Source organism: Danio rerio, chromosome 20, assembly GCF_049306965.1.
Source record: "Danio rerio strain Tuebingen ecotype United States chromosome 20, GRCz12tu, whole genome shotgun sequence".
Lineage (NCBI taxonomy): Eukaryota > Metazoa > Chordata > Actinopteri > Cypriniformes > Danionidae > Danio > Danio rerio.
Genome location: NC_133195.1, coordinates 43,633,177 through 43,652,093, shown reverse-complemented (window position 1 = coordinate 43,652,093; position 18,917 = coordinate 43,633,177). Strand labels below are relative to the sequence as shown.

Here is an 18,917-nt window from a genome sequence, read left to right as displayed (position 1 = left end):
CAACAAAAGACAAAATAGAGAGATCAACTTACTATACCTATTCTATGATGATTTGTTCAGTTGTTTTTCCAAACAATTATATAAATATACAAATTATATATACATTTATATGTAAATCTATTTCTTTTGTATATTTTTGCATTTTATGTACAGTACGTTTGTGTGTATTTATGCATATATGAAAATGCAAACTTTTATCTTGGATGCCATTAACACTTGACAGCTCTAATCAATATTTGAACATTAAAAGCTTACTTGTATTTTGTTTTTATATTAAAAACAAGTTAATGCACAAAAACAGTTAGGCAATGAATAACTTTTCAAACATTGTCACATGACATAGTCAACATCGATAGCATTGATTTATTTGTTATTTCCAGAGCCAGACAGAATCTATTTTTTTTTTTGCTACTGTATTTCTGCTCAGAATTTTGTAAAATTAAAAATAAAAAATCAGTGGATTTATAGAGAATGATTTTGAAAGTATAGTATCTAAAACCATAGCACATGAAATAAGAAAATAAGAGTTATAAAAATTTGCTTAAGGTTTAAGGTCAATAGTGAGTGTTTTGCATTATGACATGCAGAAGAAGAAACAGCATGTCTTCCTGTTTACGTCTCAATTTGCTATTTGGTCATTGTATATTGCTGTTCTGAAAATTCCTAATATTTATGTTGTGATCTCATCTTTATCGTGCTTTAAATTTTTTTAGGATCAGTTTCCAACATCTGAGAATGCGATTTATGATGCTGTTGCCAAACTCTGGTCCCCATGGTTGAACCCAGCAGCTGTGGCTACTTTGCAAAAAGGTAATCCTTGATAAGGAAGACATACTGCCTACAGTACATATGTAAACATAAATAACTTGATTGATTTGAAGCAACAGATGCTGATTGGTCAATACAGAGTTTTAACCATGGTTACTGTGCAAGGAAATGTAAGTGGATAACCTCTTCGGTTCGCATTCGGTTGCTAATTTTGAAGTAACTTTTGGGGTAGGGTTATGTTTCAGGTTTAGTTAACTTTTCATGTGTTCATATGTGTCTATATTTACACACACACACACACACACACACACACACCGGCCACTTTATTAGGTACACCTGTCCAAATATCTAATCAGCCAATCACAAAGAAGCATCTCAATGCATTTAGGCACGTAGACATGGTCAAGACGATCTGCTGCAGGTCAAACCTGCAGGTCAAAGCTTCAGAATGAAGAAAAAAGGTGATTTAAGTAGCTATGAACATGGCATGGTTGTTGGTGTCAGACGGGCTTTTCTGAGTATTTCAGAAACTGCTTATCTACTGGAATTTTCACGCACAGCCCTCTCAAGGGTTTACAGAAAGTGGTTGGAAAAAGAGAAAATATCCAGTGAGTGGCAGTTCTGTGGGCACAAATGCCTTGCCACAGAGGATTAAGGGAGTTCTGAAGGTGAAACCTGGTACTAGTTAGGTGTTCCATAATAAAGTGGCTGGTGAGTGTATATGTGTGTAAAATTAATTAATTAATTAATCAAATACATTCATTAAGTCATTCATTGTTTGTTTGTTGGCATATACTGACGTTTTGGCATTGTATTTAATATCAATTTGAAGTATTATTCATTCATTCATTTTCTTTTCGGCTTAGTCTCTTTATTAATCTGGGGTCGCCACCTAAACCGCCAACGTACCAGCACATGTTTTATGCAGCGAATGCCTTTCCAGCTGCAACCCATCTCTGGGAAATGAAGTATTATTAGGTTAGCAAATTTTATACAGCTAGTATTACAGTGGCGTGAATAAGTGTTTGCCCCTTTATTGATTTCTTTTTATATGTTTGTCACACTTTAATGTTTCAGATCTTCAAACTTAATTTGAAATAATATAGGTTACGATGTTCTTTTTCTGAAATGCGGTGTCACTTTTATGCCATAATGGGACATGCACGCATACACACCTTCTAAAAAGTTAAACTTTTGTCTCATTAGTCCACAGAGTATTTTCCCAAAAGTCTTGGGGATCATCAAGATGTTTTCTGGCAAAACTGAGACAAGCCTTTATGTTTTTTTTGCTTGGCTGTGGTTTTCATCTTTAAACTTTACCAATTTTTCTTAGTCTCTTTTTATGGTGGAGTCATGAACACTCACTTTAATTGATGCAAGTGAGGCCTACAGTTCTTTGGATGTTGTTTGATGCTTTTTTGAATTTGGGGTCTTTTGGATGACTTCTTGGGTGCGTAGTAGATGCGCTCTTGGAGTAATTTTTGGTTGGTCAGCAACTCTGGGAAGATTCTCCATTGTTTCATGTTTTGGAAAAGGGCTCTCATTGTAATTGCCTGCAGTCCAAAAGCATATATTAGCAATGGTTATATAACATTTATATTTTATTTTTTTCTCATTTGTTTTTGAATTTCTTTGGATCTCAGCATGATGTCTAGCTTTTGAGGATCTTTTGGTCTTCCTCACTTTGTCAAACAGGTCCTATTTAAGTGATTTCTTGATTGCGAACTGGTGTGGCAGTAATCAGGCCTGGATGTGGCTAGATTAATTGAACTCAGTTGAACCAAAGTTATGTTTTAAGTAACAGAGGAGGTAAATGCTTTTTTCACACAGGGCTATATAGTTTTGGATTTTGTTTTCCGTTAATAATAAAAACCTCAATTTGAAAACTGTTTACTTGTTTTGTCTTTGATTAATATAGAGTTTGATAATCTGAAACAGTTAAGTTTGACAAACATGCAAAAAAGTAAGATATCTCTAGGGGGCAAACACTTTTTCACACCTCTTTATTGTAAACTTACATTATTATTATTGAGTTATTTATGCATTTATTATTTCACATTTAATATTATGATGCAAACTCCATGATGATGCCAAATCTCTGTTCATCTAGGTTCTGTTTTCATCACTTTGATTGATTTAATTAATTGATTGCACCAAACAGAAACCTTTTATTAAAAATACATTAAGCTAATGCCCTTTGTTTGTCACTTCTGTGTTTGAAGGAGGCTTTTACTCTCTTGTTATCAAACCTGGTCTGCGTCTGCTGAGTCTCAACACAAACCTGTACTACAGTCCTAATGAAGTGACTGTAAATATGAGCGACCCTGCAGGGCAGTTCCAGTGGCTGCAGGAAACACTTGAGCTGTCAAGACAAAGCATGGAGAAGGTAAATATATATCCTGCCTGCTTTAACAATGCACTTTCATTTCAGTAAGAGTCCTCTGCACTGATCATACGGGGCCATTTTATTATAAGCTTGTAAATGAATAGTCACATAGTGATGATGTGTGCATGTAAGTGACATCAGCATTGTGTGAGTGACTGCTGGGATTAATTTCCCTGTCATGCTTTTCTTGAAGGTCTATGTGATCGCGCACGTCCCCATCGGTTACCTACCCTTTGCTAAAAATACGACAGCCATGCGAGAAAACTACAATGAACAACTGGTCAAAATATTTCGCAACTACAGTGAGGTGGTGGAGGGTCAGTTTTATGGGCACACTCATCGGGACAGTATAATGGTTCTTTTGGATCAGCAAGGTAATGTAATTCACTTCAGTGCATTAATGAAAATTCAATAGAATTTTTGGTTTAGGGTGTGTGAGTCACTGTTAAGGGCATTGAAAAAACAAATAACTAACACAGAAAAATTTTTTGCAGTTGTTTTTGGTTGGTTGAATTGAATATTTACTTACTGCACTCCAAAAAATATTTTTTTTAACTTGTTCAAACCTCTCAATTAAAATTAACTGAAACAACACAATTCTTGAGATTTCATTGGGACAACTTAATGTTTTTAAGTTCAATCCACATACATTTGTTAAAACTTTTGGGTGTTTAAGTTGAGACAACATGAATAAATTGTGTGGAACCCTGCATTTTATACAGTTGCTGCAAAATATCCACTGTATATATATATATGTGTGTGTGTGTATGTGTGTATATATATATATATATATAAAATAAAAATATGAATGAAGTATTAATGAAGTATTAAAAAAATATTAATGAAGGGTTTGTATAAAAATACAATTGTATAAACGTATAAAAATATTAATGAAGGGTTTGTATTTCTTTAAAATATTAGTGCATAAAATAATAATAAAATTCTAACAAAATTCATACATTTTTTTTGTATTCAAAAGTAAAAAAAAAAGTACGGTGGCACAGTGGGTAGCGCTGTCACCTCACAGAAAGAAGGTCGCTGGTTCAATCCTTGGCTGGGTCAGTTGGCATTTCTTTGTGGAGTTTGCATGTTCTCCCCGTGTTGACCTGGGTTTCCTCCGGGTGCTTCAGTTTCCCTCACAAGTCCATAGATATGCGCTATAGGGGAATTGGGTAAGCTAAATTGTCCGTAGTGAATGTGTGTGAATGAGAGTGTATGTGTGTTTCTCAGTGATGGGTTACAGCTGGAAGGGCGTAAAACATATGCTGGATAAGTTGGTGGTTCATTCAGCTGTGGCGACCCTTGATTAATAAAGGGACTAAGCCGAAAATAAAATAAATGAATGAAAAACAAGTTATACTCGGCATTAACTAGCTCTGAATGTCACATTTAAACACCAGATTACAAAGAGCAATTATTCCAAAAAGAGAGCAATGATTTTTTTACATTTTGTTTTTAACCTTTAAATAATAACAGCTAAAATGCTTATTAAAATGATATTTGGTAATTTTATTAGAATTGCTTTTTGATGAGAACTACAAAGAACTAGCTTTAAAATTGTACACAATACTTCACCATTGTGACACTTTCACATTCATTTAGTCTGCGTGTACTATTTATTCATCCTCAAGTGCTTCTAAACCTTTAAGATTCTTTCTTCTGATGAAAACAAAAGAATATATTTAGAAGAATGTTAGAAACTGGTAATCACTGTCATTAATGGAAGTCTGTGGAATGCCATATAAGTCGGTGTCTCCTGGTTTCCAAAATTCTTCTTCAAAATATAATTTTGTGATAGAATACAGAACTCAAACACTTTAAACAAGTGCATGGGGAGTAAGTGATGACAGAACTTTACACCTTGTTTACAGAATTTTTCACCATTTCTAATTTTCTTTAAGGTAAACCTGTGAACTCCATATTTGTCACTCCTGCTGTTACACCCATCAAAAGTCAAATAGAGCCATTTTCAAACAACCCTGGTGTGCGTGCATATCTCTACCAACCTGACAGTTATACTTTGCTGGTAGGTGTCTGCAAACTATTACTGATTTATGTACTTTCTGTAGAACATGCTAAGAATTATTAACAGTGTTTCGACAGGTTTCATCAGACTTTTTTTTAAAGATCACTATGAGTGAAATTGAAGACCTACTATATATCACAATATTGGTCTCATTTGCTGTCGTAATACAGCAGATAATATTTGGACTAGTGAAAGACACATATCAGTGCCCTAGAACACAGTAAATTGAGTGAATTAAAGTCTTTTGAAGGCTTACATATTTGAAAAGGTACAGTTGAGTCAGAATTATTAGCCCCACTATATATGTTTTCCCCAATTTGTGTTTAACGGAGAGAAGATCTTTTCAACACATTTATGAATACGTTAGTTTTAATAATTTCTTTTATTTTTACCATGATGACAGTAAATAACTTTTGACTTGATATTTTTCAAGAGACTATTCAGCCTAAAGTGCTATTTAAAGGCTTGGTCAGATAAGTTAATTAGGCAAGTCACTGTATAACAGTTGTTTGTTAAAAAAAAAAAATATTGCTTAAGGGGGGTAATAATATTGACCCTAAAATGGTTTAAAACAAATTAAAAACTGCTTTTATTCCAGCCGAAATAAAACAAATTATAAGACTTTCTTCAGATGAAAAATATTATAGGAAAAACTGTGAAAAATTCCTTGAAGAAAATATTTGAAAAAGAAAATCACTGGAGGGCTAATAATTTTGACTTATTTTATTACTAAATTATGACTATTTTAGTGGGATTTACTTGTAAAAACTAGTCATTTTGACGCACTTTGAAATCCAGATGTTTTTTAATGTCTAATGCATTCATTCTGTACTGCATTTGCATGGGCTATAAAAACCTTGCAATAATTTTTTAGAGAATATTTAATTAATTAAACCTGTATTTTTTTTGGTTTTTTTTTTTTGCACCGCTACAAACAATAAAGTGAAACAGTTTTCAGTTTAATTGGTTCACAATTTTAATTTTTCTAATGTAGCAATTTTAATGTATCATAATTTGTCATGAGCATTTCCTCAATAGAAATTCAGTAGATCATAATTTAATTATGTTTACTAGTATTGTAGTTTATTTTAGCAATGCACTTCATTGAACATGTACACATAGACATCACCTATATATTATATAACTGCAGGTTAACTGTGTTTTTATAAAACACCTTAAACTGTTAAAAGCTATTAGTTGTGATTATTATACAAGTAATGTAATAATGTGAACCTTCTGTAAAGCTGCTTTACAAATAAACTTGAATTGAGTTGAATTAATGGATGGCACGGTGGCACGGTCACCTCACAGAAAGAAGGTCGCTGGTTCGAGTCCCGGCTGGGCCAGTTGGCATTTCTGTGTGGACTTTGCATGTTCTCCCCATGTTGGCGTGGGTTTTCTCCAGGTACTCTGGTTTTCACCACAGTCCAAAGATATGCAGTTTAGCTGAACTGGATGAGCTAAAATGGCTGTAGTGTATGTGTGCGTGAGTAAATGTGAGTATGTAGGGTGTTTCCCAGTACTAGGTTGAGCTGAAAGGACATCCGCTGCGTAAAACTTACCGGAATAGTTGGTGGTTCATTCCGCTGTGGCGACCCCGGATAAATCCGGAACTAAGCTGAAGGAAAATTAATGAATTAAAATGAATTGAATAGTTTTGCTTCATCACATATAAAAAAAACAATCTGTAATACAACAACTTACACATTTTATTAATTGTAGACTTTTCAAAATCCCACCAAAATCCTGATTACCACAATGTCTAAAAATGGCATGTTTTAATTCTGACATTATGAACAGCATGGCTCTAAATGTTTGGCTTAATTCAAATAAATGAGAAAGTGTCTTTTGTGTGTAAGGTCTTAGTTTCTCTTGCTAGAGCGACTCCTGTTTCTGAATGATTAATGATGCTGTCAGGTCTAATTACATGCTGTGTTTTAATCAAGGTGTTAGCTCAAAGTGTGTTGGCTCTTCCATCGCATCTCTTCTTATCACCACTCTCTCTCTTTCTTTTTTTCTTCTTCCTCCAAAGGATATTTGGCAGTTCTATCTAAATCTCACTGAAGCAAACCTGGAGCAAAGGTCCGGGTGGAAGCTGGAATACATAATGACTGAGGCGTTTGGTATCGATGACATTCAGCCAGGCAGCTTGCAGGAACTCGCACTTAGGTTTGAAAAGCCACAAAGCAAGGCTTTTGACAAGTATTTTAGCAATTTTATGGTTAGCTACAACATAAGTGCAAGATGTGAGGGCGACTGCAAGACAGTTCAAGTTTGTGCTGTACACTATTTGGATAGAGAGAGCTACTCGCAGTGTATTGACAAAAGACAGAAGGATTGAGCTGATGATTCAATTCTGAAAAACTTGATTTGAAACATTTTTGGAAATCATTTTTGAAGCAACTTGATCAACTCTAATCAGGGAACATTTTATATTTAAAGATTAATTGGTAACACTCTTCTTCATGTTCCTGGAGGACCACCAACACTGCATGTTTTGGATGTCTCCTTTGTCCGACACTCCCATTACAGGTCTTTCAGTCTCTGCTAATGAGCTGATGATCTGAATCAGGTGTGTTTGCTTGAGGAGACATGAGCTGCGTCCCAAATCGCATACTTATGCACTATTCTACGCCATTTTGTAGTATAAATAGTAGTAGTGTGTTCACACTGAAAACTCTAAAAATAATAAATGCACTTTAATTATCTGGATGATGCACTCATTCATGCACTCAACGACCGCAGGTTTGCTTACGTAGCGGAAGGGGTGGAGCTATCGGATGCACATGTTGGATAACTTTATTTATTTTAGATGGTGAAAGCAAAATTCTCCTATGAGAGTGATTATTGCGCCTCCCGATGGTGAATGCGGCAATACTCACGTTAGGTATTATTTGATAATTCGGTCGTTTATTTCACTGATTTGGCAACCGTCAAACGTCATCAGGGAAACGGTTTGAATTTCCGCTTAGTAAAAAAACATTAGTGTGCCATTTGGGACGACACTACATACATATACTATCCTGTTGAGTGTGTAAGTACATAAGTACATAATGCATGAGTGCATAAGGTTTAGTGTGCCATTTGGGACGCAGCTATGGAAAATGTGCAAAGCTGGTGGTCCTCCAGGAACATTGTTGAGCAACACTTCTTTACTTGGGTGTTCATAAGACTGTCATGAAACCTTTATAATCTCAACTGACATAGACTCAACTGCCATGACGTAATTAATTAATGTAAAGTGAACAGATGAATCCATGGTGAGGTAAGTGAAGTTATAAAGTACACTGCCGTTCCATTTGAAGAAGTACCTGACTTGTGTCCTCACGTCTTCTGTAGTTCGCTCTTCCAAGTCTGAAATTGGAAAGTCTGAACTTCCAAGGCTGGAAGTTCAAACTTTGTGTACTTGGTATTGAGAAACAGCCATAGACTCAAGTGTCATTCACTCAGTTTTGTCATTTTAATTAGTTCATTTTAATAAATTCATTTTTATTTAGGATGTCACCTTTGAGCAGTGGTGGAAAGAGTACTGAAAAATCATACGTAAGTAAAGTACCATTACTTGCCTAAAAATGTAGTGCAAATGTAGAGTAAAAGTATCTGTTGTCAATATTACTCAAAGTATGAGTAAAAAGTAGCCCTTTCAAAAATACTCGAGTAGTGAGTAAAACGCTTTAAAAAGCTGATGCGTTTACATGTAGTTTGTGGATGTGTGTAAACATAACATTCTGTAGTGCGTTTAGTTATATTGCCCAGCAGGCACACAACATCATAAGTTAATATTAGGTTAGATTTAGGTCATTTTGTCAGGTGACCAAAACTAAATGTCTAGTCAGCGTCTAAGAACAACGGTATTTTGATGTTCAATATCGACGTCAAATGACATTGATAATTGGTTGATTTTAGGGTGTGTTAGAAAGTAACCAAAATCCAATGTCGAGCCAACATCTTAAACCAACTTCATATTGACGTCAAATACTGGCATTTATTTGTCAGATATGGCATCCAAAATCCAACATCTGATAGACATCATAGTGATGTGAAACTGTATGAGTTGACGTGAATAAAACCGTTGATCCATTTAGGCGGAAGTGACAAATTACAAGCTTTATATTAGTTTAATTTCTTTTAAATGCAAATTTTGTCACTGTTTAGGAGCACACTAGCTAATAAACATATCTTAAAAATGAACAACACTAATACTAACATCAATAAAAAAAAAAAAATTAATTTCATGGGACCTTTAAATGTCATAAAATATTATTAACGCTGAAATGAAGTTATTTGATAGAGTATTAACACATTTATTGAAAATTTTAAATGATAAAAGTGGTCAGAAAAATAATAATGACCCAATCATTGTAGCCTTCTGACAATCATGTTGATGACAGATTTATGACAAGTTATGCATGGTAATGTCAAGTTGTCATGACATTTTAAATAATGTCACCATGGCATTTAAAATGACATAACTGATCAAATAACGCTTAATGACCGTTTGTATACGCATGCATAAAATCATGATTATAAAGATGAACTCCCTCTTATGAACACCCTCTTAAAGCGTGAAACAGTACATGATTCTTGAGTGTTTATAAAAATTTACTCATGAAAACGTGTTAATGCACTTTATAAGACATTTTAAAAAGAAATATGAATTTATTTTATACTTTGCTTATTTTGTAGTTGCGAGAAATCATTATGTATAATTTTCTATGGACTTTTAAATGAGCTCAACATGCAATTTAACTTGTTTTTGTGCTGCTAAAAATTTAAATAGATTTTTTTATTTATTTAATTAAAGCACTTAGTTTTCTCTTTTTTGTTTACTTTTGTGGAACCATGAGGGTTTAGATATGTTATCATATTATATGTTTTGTTATAAACAAACCGTTTATAAATGAGTTTTAAATTGATTTTAATGCATTTGATGCTTTATTGTATCTGTTGTTCAAATACGACTTTATAAACTATATTAAATCTTTTGTTTGTTTGTTTAATGCTGGCATAAACGATCACTAGGGGAAAAATACTTTTACTTTTTTTTTAACTTTTTAAATACATTTAATTGGGTCTTTGGTCTATGTGACCTGAATGTAGACTAGTTCTTGTTTTTTGTGCTTCTTTCTGACATCAAAGAATCAACAGGAACTTGTGGTGCATCTCAGTCAGCCAATTTAAGGTTTGTTTCAAATGCAAAATTCTTTAAGTGCACTGAATCTTGTTTTACCCAATGTAACTTACATAACACTTGATATCAGCTATATTTTCATCCAAATATGCTAAACTTTTGTGCATAACTGGAATATTGCATAAAACATTTGCAAATAAAGCACTTTTTCTTTTCCATTTGTCAAAAAGATCAAATTTGTCATAGTCTAATGGTTGGAAAGCTGGACTTATGATTGAACCCACAACCTTTTATCTCAAAAGATGTCAGCGTTTAATTCATTTAAGTGTTTACAGTGTATCCGATATGCTAACAATATGGATTCAGTATGCTATATAAAATCAACAAAGGCATAACTAAAAACAAAGCTTGTGCATCATAGAGAAATATATTTAGACAAATTTTAAGTTTTGAATTATTTATCTCAAATTATTTCAGCTTAACTCATTTAAGTGTTTACAGTGTATTCAACCTTTAAAAATATGAATTCATTACTCTTTATCATCAAAGGCTTAACTATAAAAAACAGCTTTTGCATCATAGAGAGTAATATTTTGACAAATTTAGAGTTGATTTAAATATTTTGTCACAAATGGTGTCAGAGTTTAATTCATTTACCTGTTTACAGTGTATTCGACCTAATAAAATAGGGAATCACTACTGTATATAAAATCAACAAAGGCATAATTGTAAAAACAAAGCTTGTGCATCATAAAGAATAATATTTAGAAAGATTTTAAAGTTGATTTGAATGTTTTGTCAAATTGTGTCAGACTTTAATCGACTTTTACCATATTTACATTAAAAGTTATTTAAAAATTATTATATTATAAAATAAATAAAGTGCTAATTCCAAAAAGTCTTGTGCACTAACCAGGATGTTTTTATAAACATTTTGGTTTTAGTTTTATTGTATAATTACATATGATTTAATTGTTTAATTAATTCGAATAGTTTATAAATTTTTTTTAATTGAGACATTAAGCCTTGTGCAACATAAAGGGCACATATTTATATCAATCTGACAATGTTCTTGGCTCAAACTATAGCAGGAGCAAAGAATTTAATTGGTTTGAAACCGAATGTCTAATGAATGTCAAACTAACTTTACAGTGGTTTTGTACCGTACCCCATGTCCAGAGGCCCCGCCTATACTTTCTCTGGCCCCTTGCTGAGCCATACTGATTCGACTCTTTGGTTTTTGTAATGGATTGAGGAGTCAAAAAGTTGAGTCGGAGATGAAGCAGGCGCCGCTGAAACTCTTGAGTTTCTGAGATGCTGTAATCAGCATTCATCAGTGCTCTGCCAATCTGAGATTCATCTGTAACGGTACGGGTCAATATTTGCCCTCCGCTAAAGGAGTGATGGGGTGTTTTGAAGCGTGGGCCACTGGGCTGTACTGAGGTGGGCAGTGGTTTGACAGCAGCATAAATCTCTGAGAGCTTTGTCTCCTTTCTTGGACCTTTGTGGAGAAGCTGTTCTGGTACAGAGAGTACTGGACTCATGTTTTAGTTTTCAGAACACAAATGTCATGAGGTTGACACATTTCATTTGTGCCACACTTTAATGTTTAGTTAGTTCATATATTTACTAACATGAACTAAAAATGAACATTACTTATACAGCATTTATCATAGTTCAGCTTTTACTAATGCATTGTAAAGCCGTGTACTTTTCAAATGTACTACCTTTTCATTATGTTTGTAGCTGTTTCTTTTCTATTGACTTCTATTATAGCGGCATTTTTGGATTGCAAACCCATGACACTATAATCATGCATTATTGATTGATGGTGACTTTCCATGTTGGGAAAAGCTAAAATTTGTCATTTTTACTGTTGATCATCAGTTTACCGCTTTAACCCTGTAGATAGGCCTGTGCAATAAAGTTTATGGCTTTTAAATGGAGAGTAAAACAGCAGATTATAGTGTGTGTGCATTAAAACACTTTACTGTGTTTACTATATTCTAAGACCTGAGGCCACCAGTTTTTGCTCTGCATCTGATAATCAACAGTAAATTCAAAAATTATTAACTAACTAACTAACTAACTAACTAACTAACTAACTAACTAACTAACTAACTAACTAACTAACTAACTAACTAACTAACTAACTAACTAACTAACTAACTTTATTTTCATTAACTAACATTAACAGGAATGAATAAAATGCATTTTTATTGTTTTGTTAATGTTAGTAGATAGTGTACATTAACATTAAGGTTAATTCATTGAACCTTGTTGTAAAGTGTTACCTTAATGTTTTTTTTTATTTAGGTTAGGTATCTTTTGAGTGTGAAAAGTATAATAATAACAAATATTTTGATAATGATATTTGTACACTGTCTGAAGAATATGTCATTAATTTTTTATTTTTATTTATTTTTTTTGGTTTCTGTTTGCCTTGTGCTTTGTTTTTGTATATGTTCAATATATTTTTGGGAACCACAATTTTATAATATTGACATTGGCACACTTTATAAAGAGTTTTATTTTATTTATAATGGAAAAATATGGTTGGTATATGTAAAAAAAAATGGTATATGTATATACAGTTGAAGTCAGAATTAATAGCCCCCTTGTTTATTTTTCCCCCTATTTCTGTTTAACAGAGAAGATTTTTATACACATTTATAAACAATAGTTTTAATAACTCGTGTATAAAATTGAGTAATATATATCTTTGCCATGATGACAGTAAATAATATTTGACTATATTTATTAAGACACTTCTATACAGCTTAAAGTGACATTTAAAGGCTGAACTAGGTTAACTAGGCAGGTTAGGGTAATTAGGCAAGTTATTGTATAACGAATATTTGTTCTGTAAACTATAGAAAAAAATATAGCTTCAAGGGGCTATTCATTTTGACCTTTTAATGTTTTTTTTTTTTTTTTTTAATAAAAACTGCTTTTATTTTAGCTGAAATAAAACAAATAAGACTTTCTCCAGAAGAAAAAAAAATATTATCAGACAAACTGTGCAAATGTCCTTGTTCTGTTAAACATCATTTGGAAAATATTTAAAAAATAAAAAAGAGGGCTAGTGATTCTGGCTTCAACTGTATATATTTACTGTATATACACTGGATATACAGTTGTCCATTTCTCAGTGAATAAGTTATATACTTTGCTGCATTTGAAACAAATTTGTTAAACAGATTTATTTAATAAAAAAAACTTTGCCATGTTACCAAACATCTTTATAACTAGAAAGATAACACATAAAAAAATAATAATAATAAAATAATAATAATAATAATTAAACTGCAAAATTTTAATTCTCTTGATTTTATTTATTTATTTTTTTTATAACATAAATTTGGGTGTACTAGTTTTTGGCCCATTATAGTAAGTTATTTTGTTAGATAAGCTCCAGATATGGTTTCAGTACTGACTAATCTAATGCATATGCACAAATATAATATTATAAAGTATTTCTTAGAAAATATTCATATAAAAGAGAGATTTGTGAGGAGTGTACTAACATGGCCTGAGCACTGTATATATAATTATTATATAATTATTTTTATTTACATTTTATATATATTTATTCTATTGTTAAGTCAGTGTTATGTTTTTAAAATGTCTATTAGCAGAGTCAAATGTTTAACTCAACTAAAAAGAGATATTTTGCAGAATGACTCTTAAATTATTATCTAAAGATTTAAACTTCAAAACTCAGATCAGATCAATCAAAATTCACCAGTTCGTGACTCAAATGCACAAGTTCCTCCAGATCTGTTTTCCCTATCGAGTGTCTCTTGCTGTCCAAATATGAGGCTCTAGTCATAACCGATTACTCACTGGCCGATTACCTAGTTATTACTGTCACATATATTCAGCTGGTCTGGCAGTCCCGTGTCTACTTTAAAAGCTAAAGAGCTGTAACAGGGCAGGTCAATGCTAGAGACTCTCCACTGATTACAGGGCCTCATTACGCCGGCTTCAGTCTTTGATGGGTCTGTTTAACCCACTGTACTGTTTAAGCTGTGGATTAGCAGCACTGGTTGTGTAAGCATGCAGACTGCAGGGCACTGGAATTTACTGAATATGCTGCTTAATTTGATGAGTCGAGGCAGCAACTGCATGAGCGTTTAGGATTACGGTACAAAGCAGTTGATTGAGTTTAGGACCGAAACTGTTATGAAGGACTTGCTTTTATGCAGCGTAGTTATGTAAGCCATTAAAAATCTTTATTTATAATATATATATATATATATATATATATACAGTATATAATTTTTTTAAAATTCGTTTTATGAATTTGCATACTTTTTATTTATTTATTTTTTTTCAATTTAATTAATTTAATTGATTTTATTGAAAAATAATTTATTGTAATTTTATTTTATAATTTCATTTATTTTTGGTTTTAAATTTTGTGTTAAATTGAATTTAATGTCATTTTATTTTTTTATTTGATTTATTTTTTTTATTTACATTTTTTTACATTTAATTCAAAAAGAAATTTAATGTAATTTTATTATTTAATTTATTTTATTTTAAAATTAACTTAATGTAATTTTATTTTTCAATTTGATTTATTGTTTTATTTAATTTATTTGACAAATTTATTTTGAATAAATGTAAAATAAAATAATGTAATTTTTAATTTTTAATTTAATTTGTTTTAAATTATTTAAAAATTGTATTTAATATATTTTATTTTATCGTTTAAATTATTTAATTTTTATTTTGTTTATTTTGTTTTTATTTAAAATTTAATTTACATTTAATTAAATATTGAATTTAATGTAATTTTATTTTCTTGTTTTATTTTATTTAAAATTAAATGTATTTTTAATAAAAAAGAATTTAAATTTCATTTAAAATGTATTTTTTTGTAATTTTTTTATCATTTTATTTTTTTATTTTAAATGTAATTTATTTTTCAATGTAATTTCATATTTTATTTAATTTATTTTACTAATTCTTTTTTGAATAAATTTAAAATAAAATAATGTAAGTTTATTTTTATTTTAATTTTATTTGTTTTATATTATTTAACATTTTTATTTATTATAATATAATTTTACTTTATTTTTATTTTATTCAATATGTTGTTTTTTATTTTAAATTTTACTTTATAATTTACATATAATTGAACATTAAATTTAATGTAATTTTATTATTTTATTTCATTTTAAATCAAATAAAAAATGTATTTAATTTTTTTACATTTAATTCAAAATGTAATTAAATGTAATTTTATTTTGTTATTTTATTTATTTGATTTTAAATTAAATTTAATGTCATTTTATTTCATTTTTAATTTGATTTATCATTTTATTTTTCTTATTTTACGTTCATTAAAAAAATTAATAAAATAATGTATTTTTTTACTTTATTTTAAATTTAAATTGTTTTATTTAAATTTTTTATTTAATATACTTTTATTCTATTTTATTAATTAAATTATCATTTTATTTTTATTTCATCTAAAATTTAATGTAATGTAGTTTTATATATATATATATATATATATATATATATATATATATATATATATATATATATATATATATATAATTAATTTAATGTAAATTCATTATTTTAGTTTATTTTATTTTATGCACTTGAAAGCTTAAAATCTAATGTGATTTTCTTATTTAGCTTTAGCTGACAATTTTCTGTGTGCTATAATTTTGTTTCCTTGGAAACTCTCTAATATGGATTGTGTGTGAATTCTGTGAGATCAGCATAGCGTTATGTAGAAATTTGCTGACACAAGCCTCCACTGTGTTCCCAGAAATCCCCATGTGATTTTTTCTTACATCTTTTTTATTTTTAATTTTTTTGCAGCAAAATGTATTTTGTTTCAAGCTATGTTTTGCAATTAATAGGTTAAAACCCTAACAGATCTTCCCAGAAAAGTTCTCCATTGAGTTCAGTGCTACAAATTAAGATTGTTCACTTCATTACTGCTTTTATAAGTTGCTTTGATGAGACTTTACAACAAGAGTTCATAAGTGTATTTGCTATTATGAAATAAGAATGAACAATACTTGTACAGCATTTATTAATTATAGTTCAACATTTACTGAACCACTGTTAAATTATGTTAATAAATATGAATAAATAATGTTATAAATTTATGTTCATGCTAATGAATACAGATAGCATTGACAAATACAACCTAATTGTAAAGTGTTACCATATTAAAAAATGTAATGATATTTGTGTTATTACCTTATTACACTGTTTTTCAGTGAATAATAAGCGTGATATTCTCAGTGAAGGTTGCAAAAGCAATGTTTACAATGACAATACAGGAAAAAAATAAAGTACACATCATAATAATGATAATGATGCACCACTTTTAGATTTTTGTTTCTAGTTTAGGATTGATAAAATGTTGGGAGCCAATCAGAGTCTGATTCGCTTTAATATAAGAAGCTGCATTTAAATAGCGTACAAAAGTAACTAACAACCATTGCAACCGTCTCATGTCAAATTTAATTGTAATTTTTCATTTTATTTACTTTTTTCTTAAAGAAATAGTAGATAAAAAAATTTTTTCGGCTTAATCCCTTTATTAGTCTGGGGTCGCCATAATGGAATGAAACGCCAACTTATCCAGCATAAGTTTTATGTAGCCGATGCCCTTCCAGCTCTAACCACTAAAAACATCAATACACACGTATTCACACTCATAGACCATGGCCAATTTAGATTATGCAATTCACTTATACAGCATGTCTTTGGATTGTGGTGGAGACCGGAGCACCTGGAGGAAACCCACATGAACATGAGGAGAACATGCAAACTTCTCACAGAAACGGCAACTGGTCCAACTCGAACCAGTGATCCTCTTTCTGTAAGGCAACAACGCTAACCACTGAGCCATCATGTCACCTTTCTGAATGATATTCAGAACAAATTTTAAGAACCAAAATTCAATGGCCACTGACATCTTGAGAGTCGTTGTTTACTCTACAGATAAAACAAAATGAATGTCTATGACTCCATAACATTAAACAGCTATCTCATGAATCGAAACAAACCGTCTGTGTAAGAAACTGAATGTTACCTTTAATTAATAATGGTCCTGAGCATCCTGTTGTGCAGTGTTACATGTGCTTCATTCACATTTTAACACATACTGAGTACACAAGCACAGATGGCTTGTATTAATAAATAAGGTCTGCAGTAGACTTTATGTAGAGAATGAGTCGTCTAACTGAATCTCTGTCCTCTTTAATCTTGTGATGCTGTTAAAATTGGATTTTTTCCTCTGAGTTACAGAAATGAAACCAAATCTAATTATAAAAAAAGCGATTAGTTAGTTTTACTTTAGAAAGTGTGTAAACCCATTGCTTTAAAAGTGATTAGTTGACTTTACTTTTTCAAAATTAAGTCTTTGTATTGCTAGCGCACATTTTTATTATTTAGGTGAACAATTAATCCAAGCAAGTTCATTTATTTATTTTTGTTAAAGTTTGACCATTTGCTTCCATTGTTTGAGGTGCATCGCAGTTATTCTGTTGACATCAGTTTGACAGTTTCTGACACAATTTTTTAACCACGCCCCTACTACTGTTATTTTCCTATAAGAAAAAAGAAAGCCCTGCGCCCTTCTCAATATTCTTCACTTTAAAAGATGCAGGGTTCACCACGATTTATGTTGTCACAACACAAATCCATTAAGTTACCTAATCAAATTGAAGTGGATTGAATATAAAAGAATTAAGTTGTCCCCCCAAAAATATTTCTCAAGAATTGTTTTGTTTCATTCATTCATTCATTCATTTTCTTTTCGGCTTAGTCCCTTTATTAATCCAAGGTTGCCACAGCGGAATGAACCGCCAACTTATCCTGCACGTTTTACACAGCAGATGCCCTTCCAGCTGCAACTCATCTCTAGGAAACATCCATACACACTCATTTACACTCATACACTACGTACAATTTAGCTTACCCTATTGACCTACTGTATACAGCATGTCTTCAGACTGTGGGGGAAACCGGAGAACCCACAGGAAATCCACACGAACGCGGGGAGAACATGCAAACTCCACACAGAAACGTAACTGACCCAGCCGAAGGTCAAACCAGTGACTTTCTTGCTGTGAGGTGACAGCACTACCTACTGCGCCACCGTGTCACCTGTGTTGTTTCAGCTAATTTTAAATAAGTAGTTTGAACAGGCAGCAAAATTAAATATTTGAGTGTTTTTAGGTTGGAAATACATCAACATACAGAAATTAAAGTCCCAGCAAAACCCATAATTATACAATTTTATTTAAGTCAACTTAATGGTTTTAAGTTGCAACAGTTTTACGTAATTTTTTTAAGGAGAGTCAACTTGTTGCTTTTATAGGGCAACTATTTTACCCTTTTTCAAGATTTAAGACAAGTATTTTATGTCTCCAGAATGTGTCTGTAAAGTTTCAGCTCAAAACACCCATCAATTACTTATTATACCTTTTAGAATGTTGGGATTTTCTGCTTTGAACACACTGTGGCTGTTTTTGTGGCCTTTGTGTCTTTAATACTAGTTTTCCCCGCGCACTGTTCCCACATGCCTGTCAGTGTGTGCCTCAACCTCTGGCTCGGCTGTGTCA

General features: G+C 31.4%; 1 protein-coding gene across 11 annotated transcripts in view; it reads left to right on the top strand.

The window, feature by feature from the left end:
• smpdl3a (sphingomyelin phosphodiesterase acid like 3A) overlaps nt 1-18,917 on the top strand; it is a 41,456-nt gene that overhangs the window by 3,890 nt on the left and 18,649 nt on the right. For 5 of the 11 annotated variants that reach the window (XR_012395484.1, XM_073932455.1, XM_073932456.1 and 2 more), the window contains 5 exon segments: nt 714-810; nt 2,991-3,154; nt 3,348-3,528; nt 5,056-5,180; nt 7,213-7,349. Coding sequence is in view for 9 of the 11 variants with exons in the window: in XM_073932455.1 (XP_073788556.1) it covers nt 714-810; nt 2,991-3,154; nt 3,348-3,528; nt 5,056-5,180; nt 7,213-7,349 (704 nt within the window). In the remaining 2 variants the exon portion in view is untranslated. 11 annotated transcript variants of the gene reach the window in all.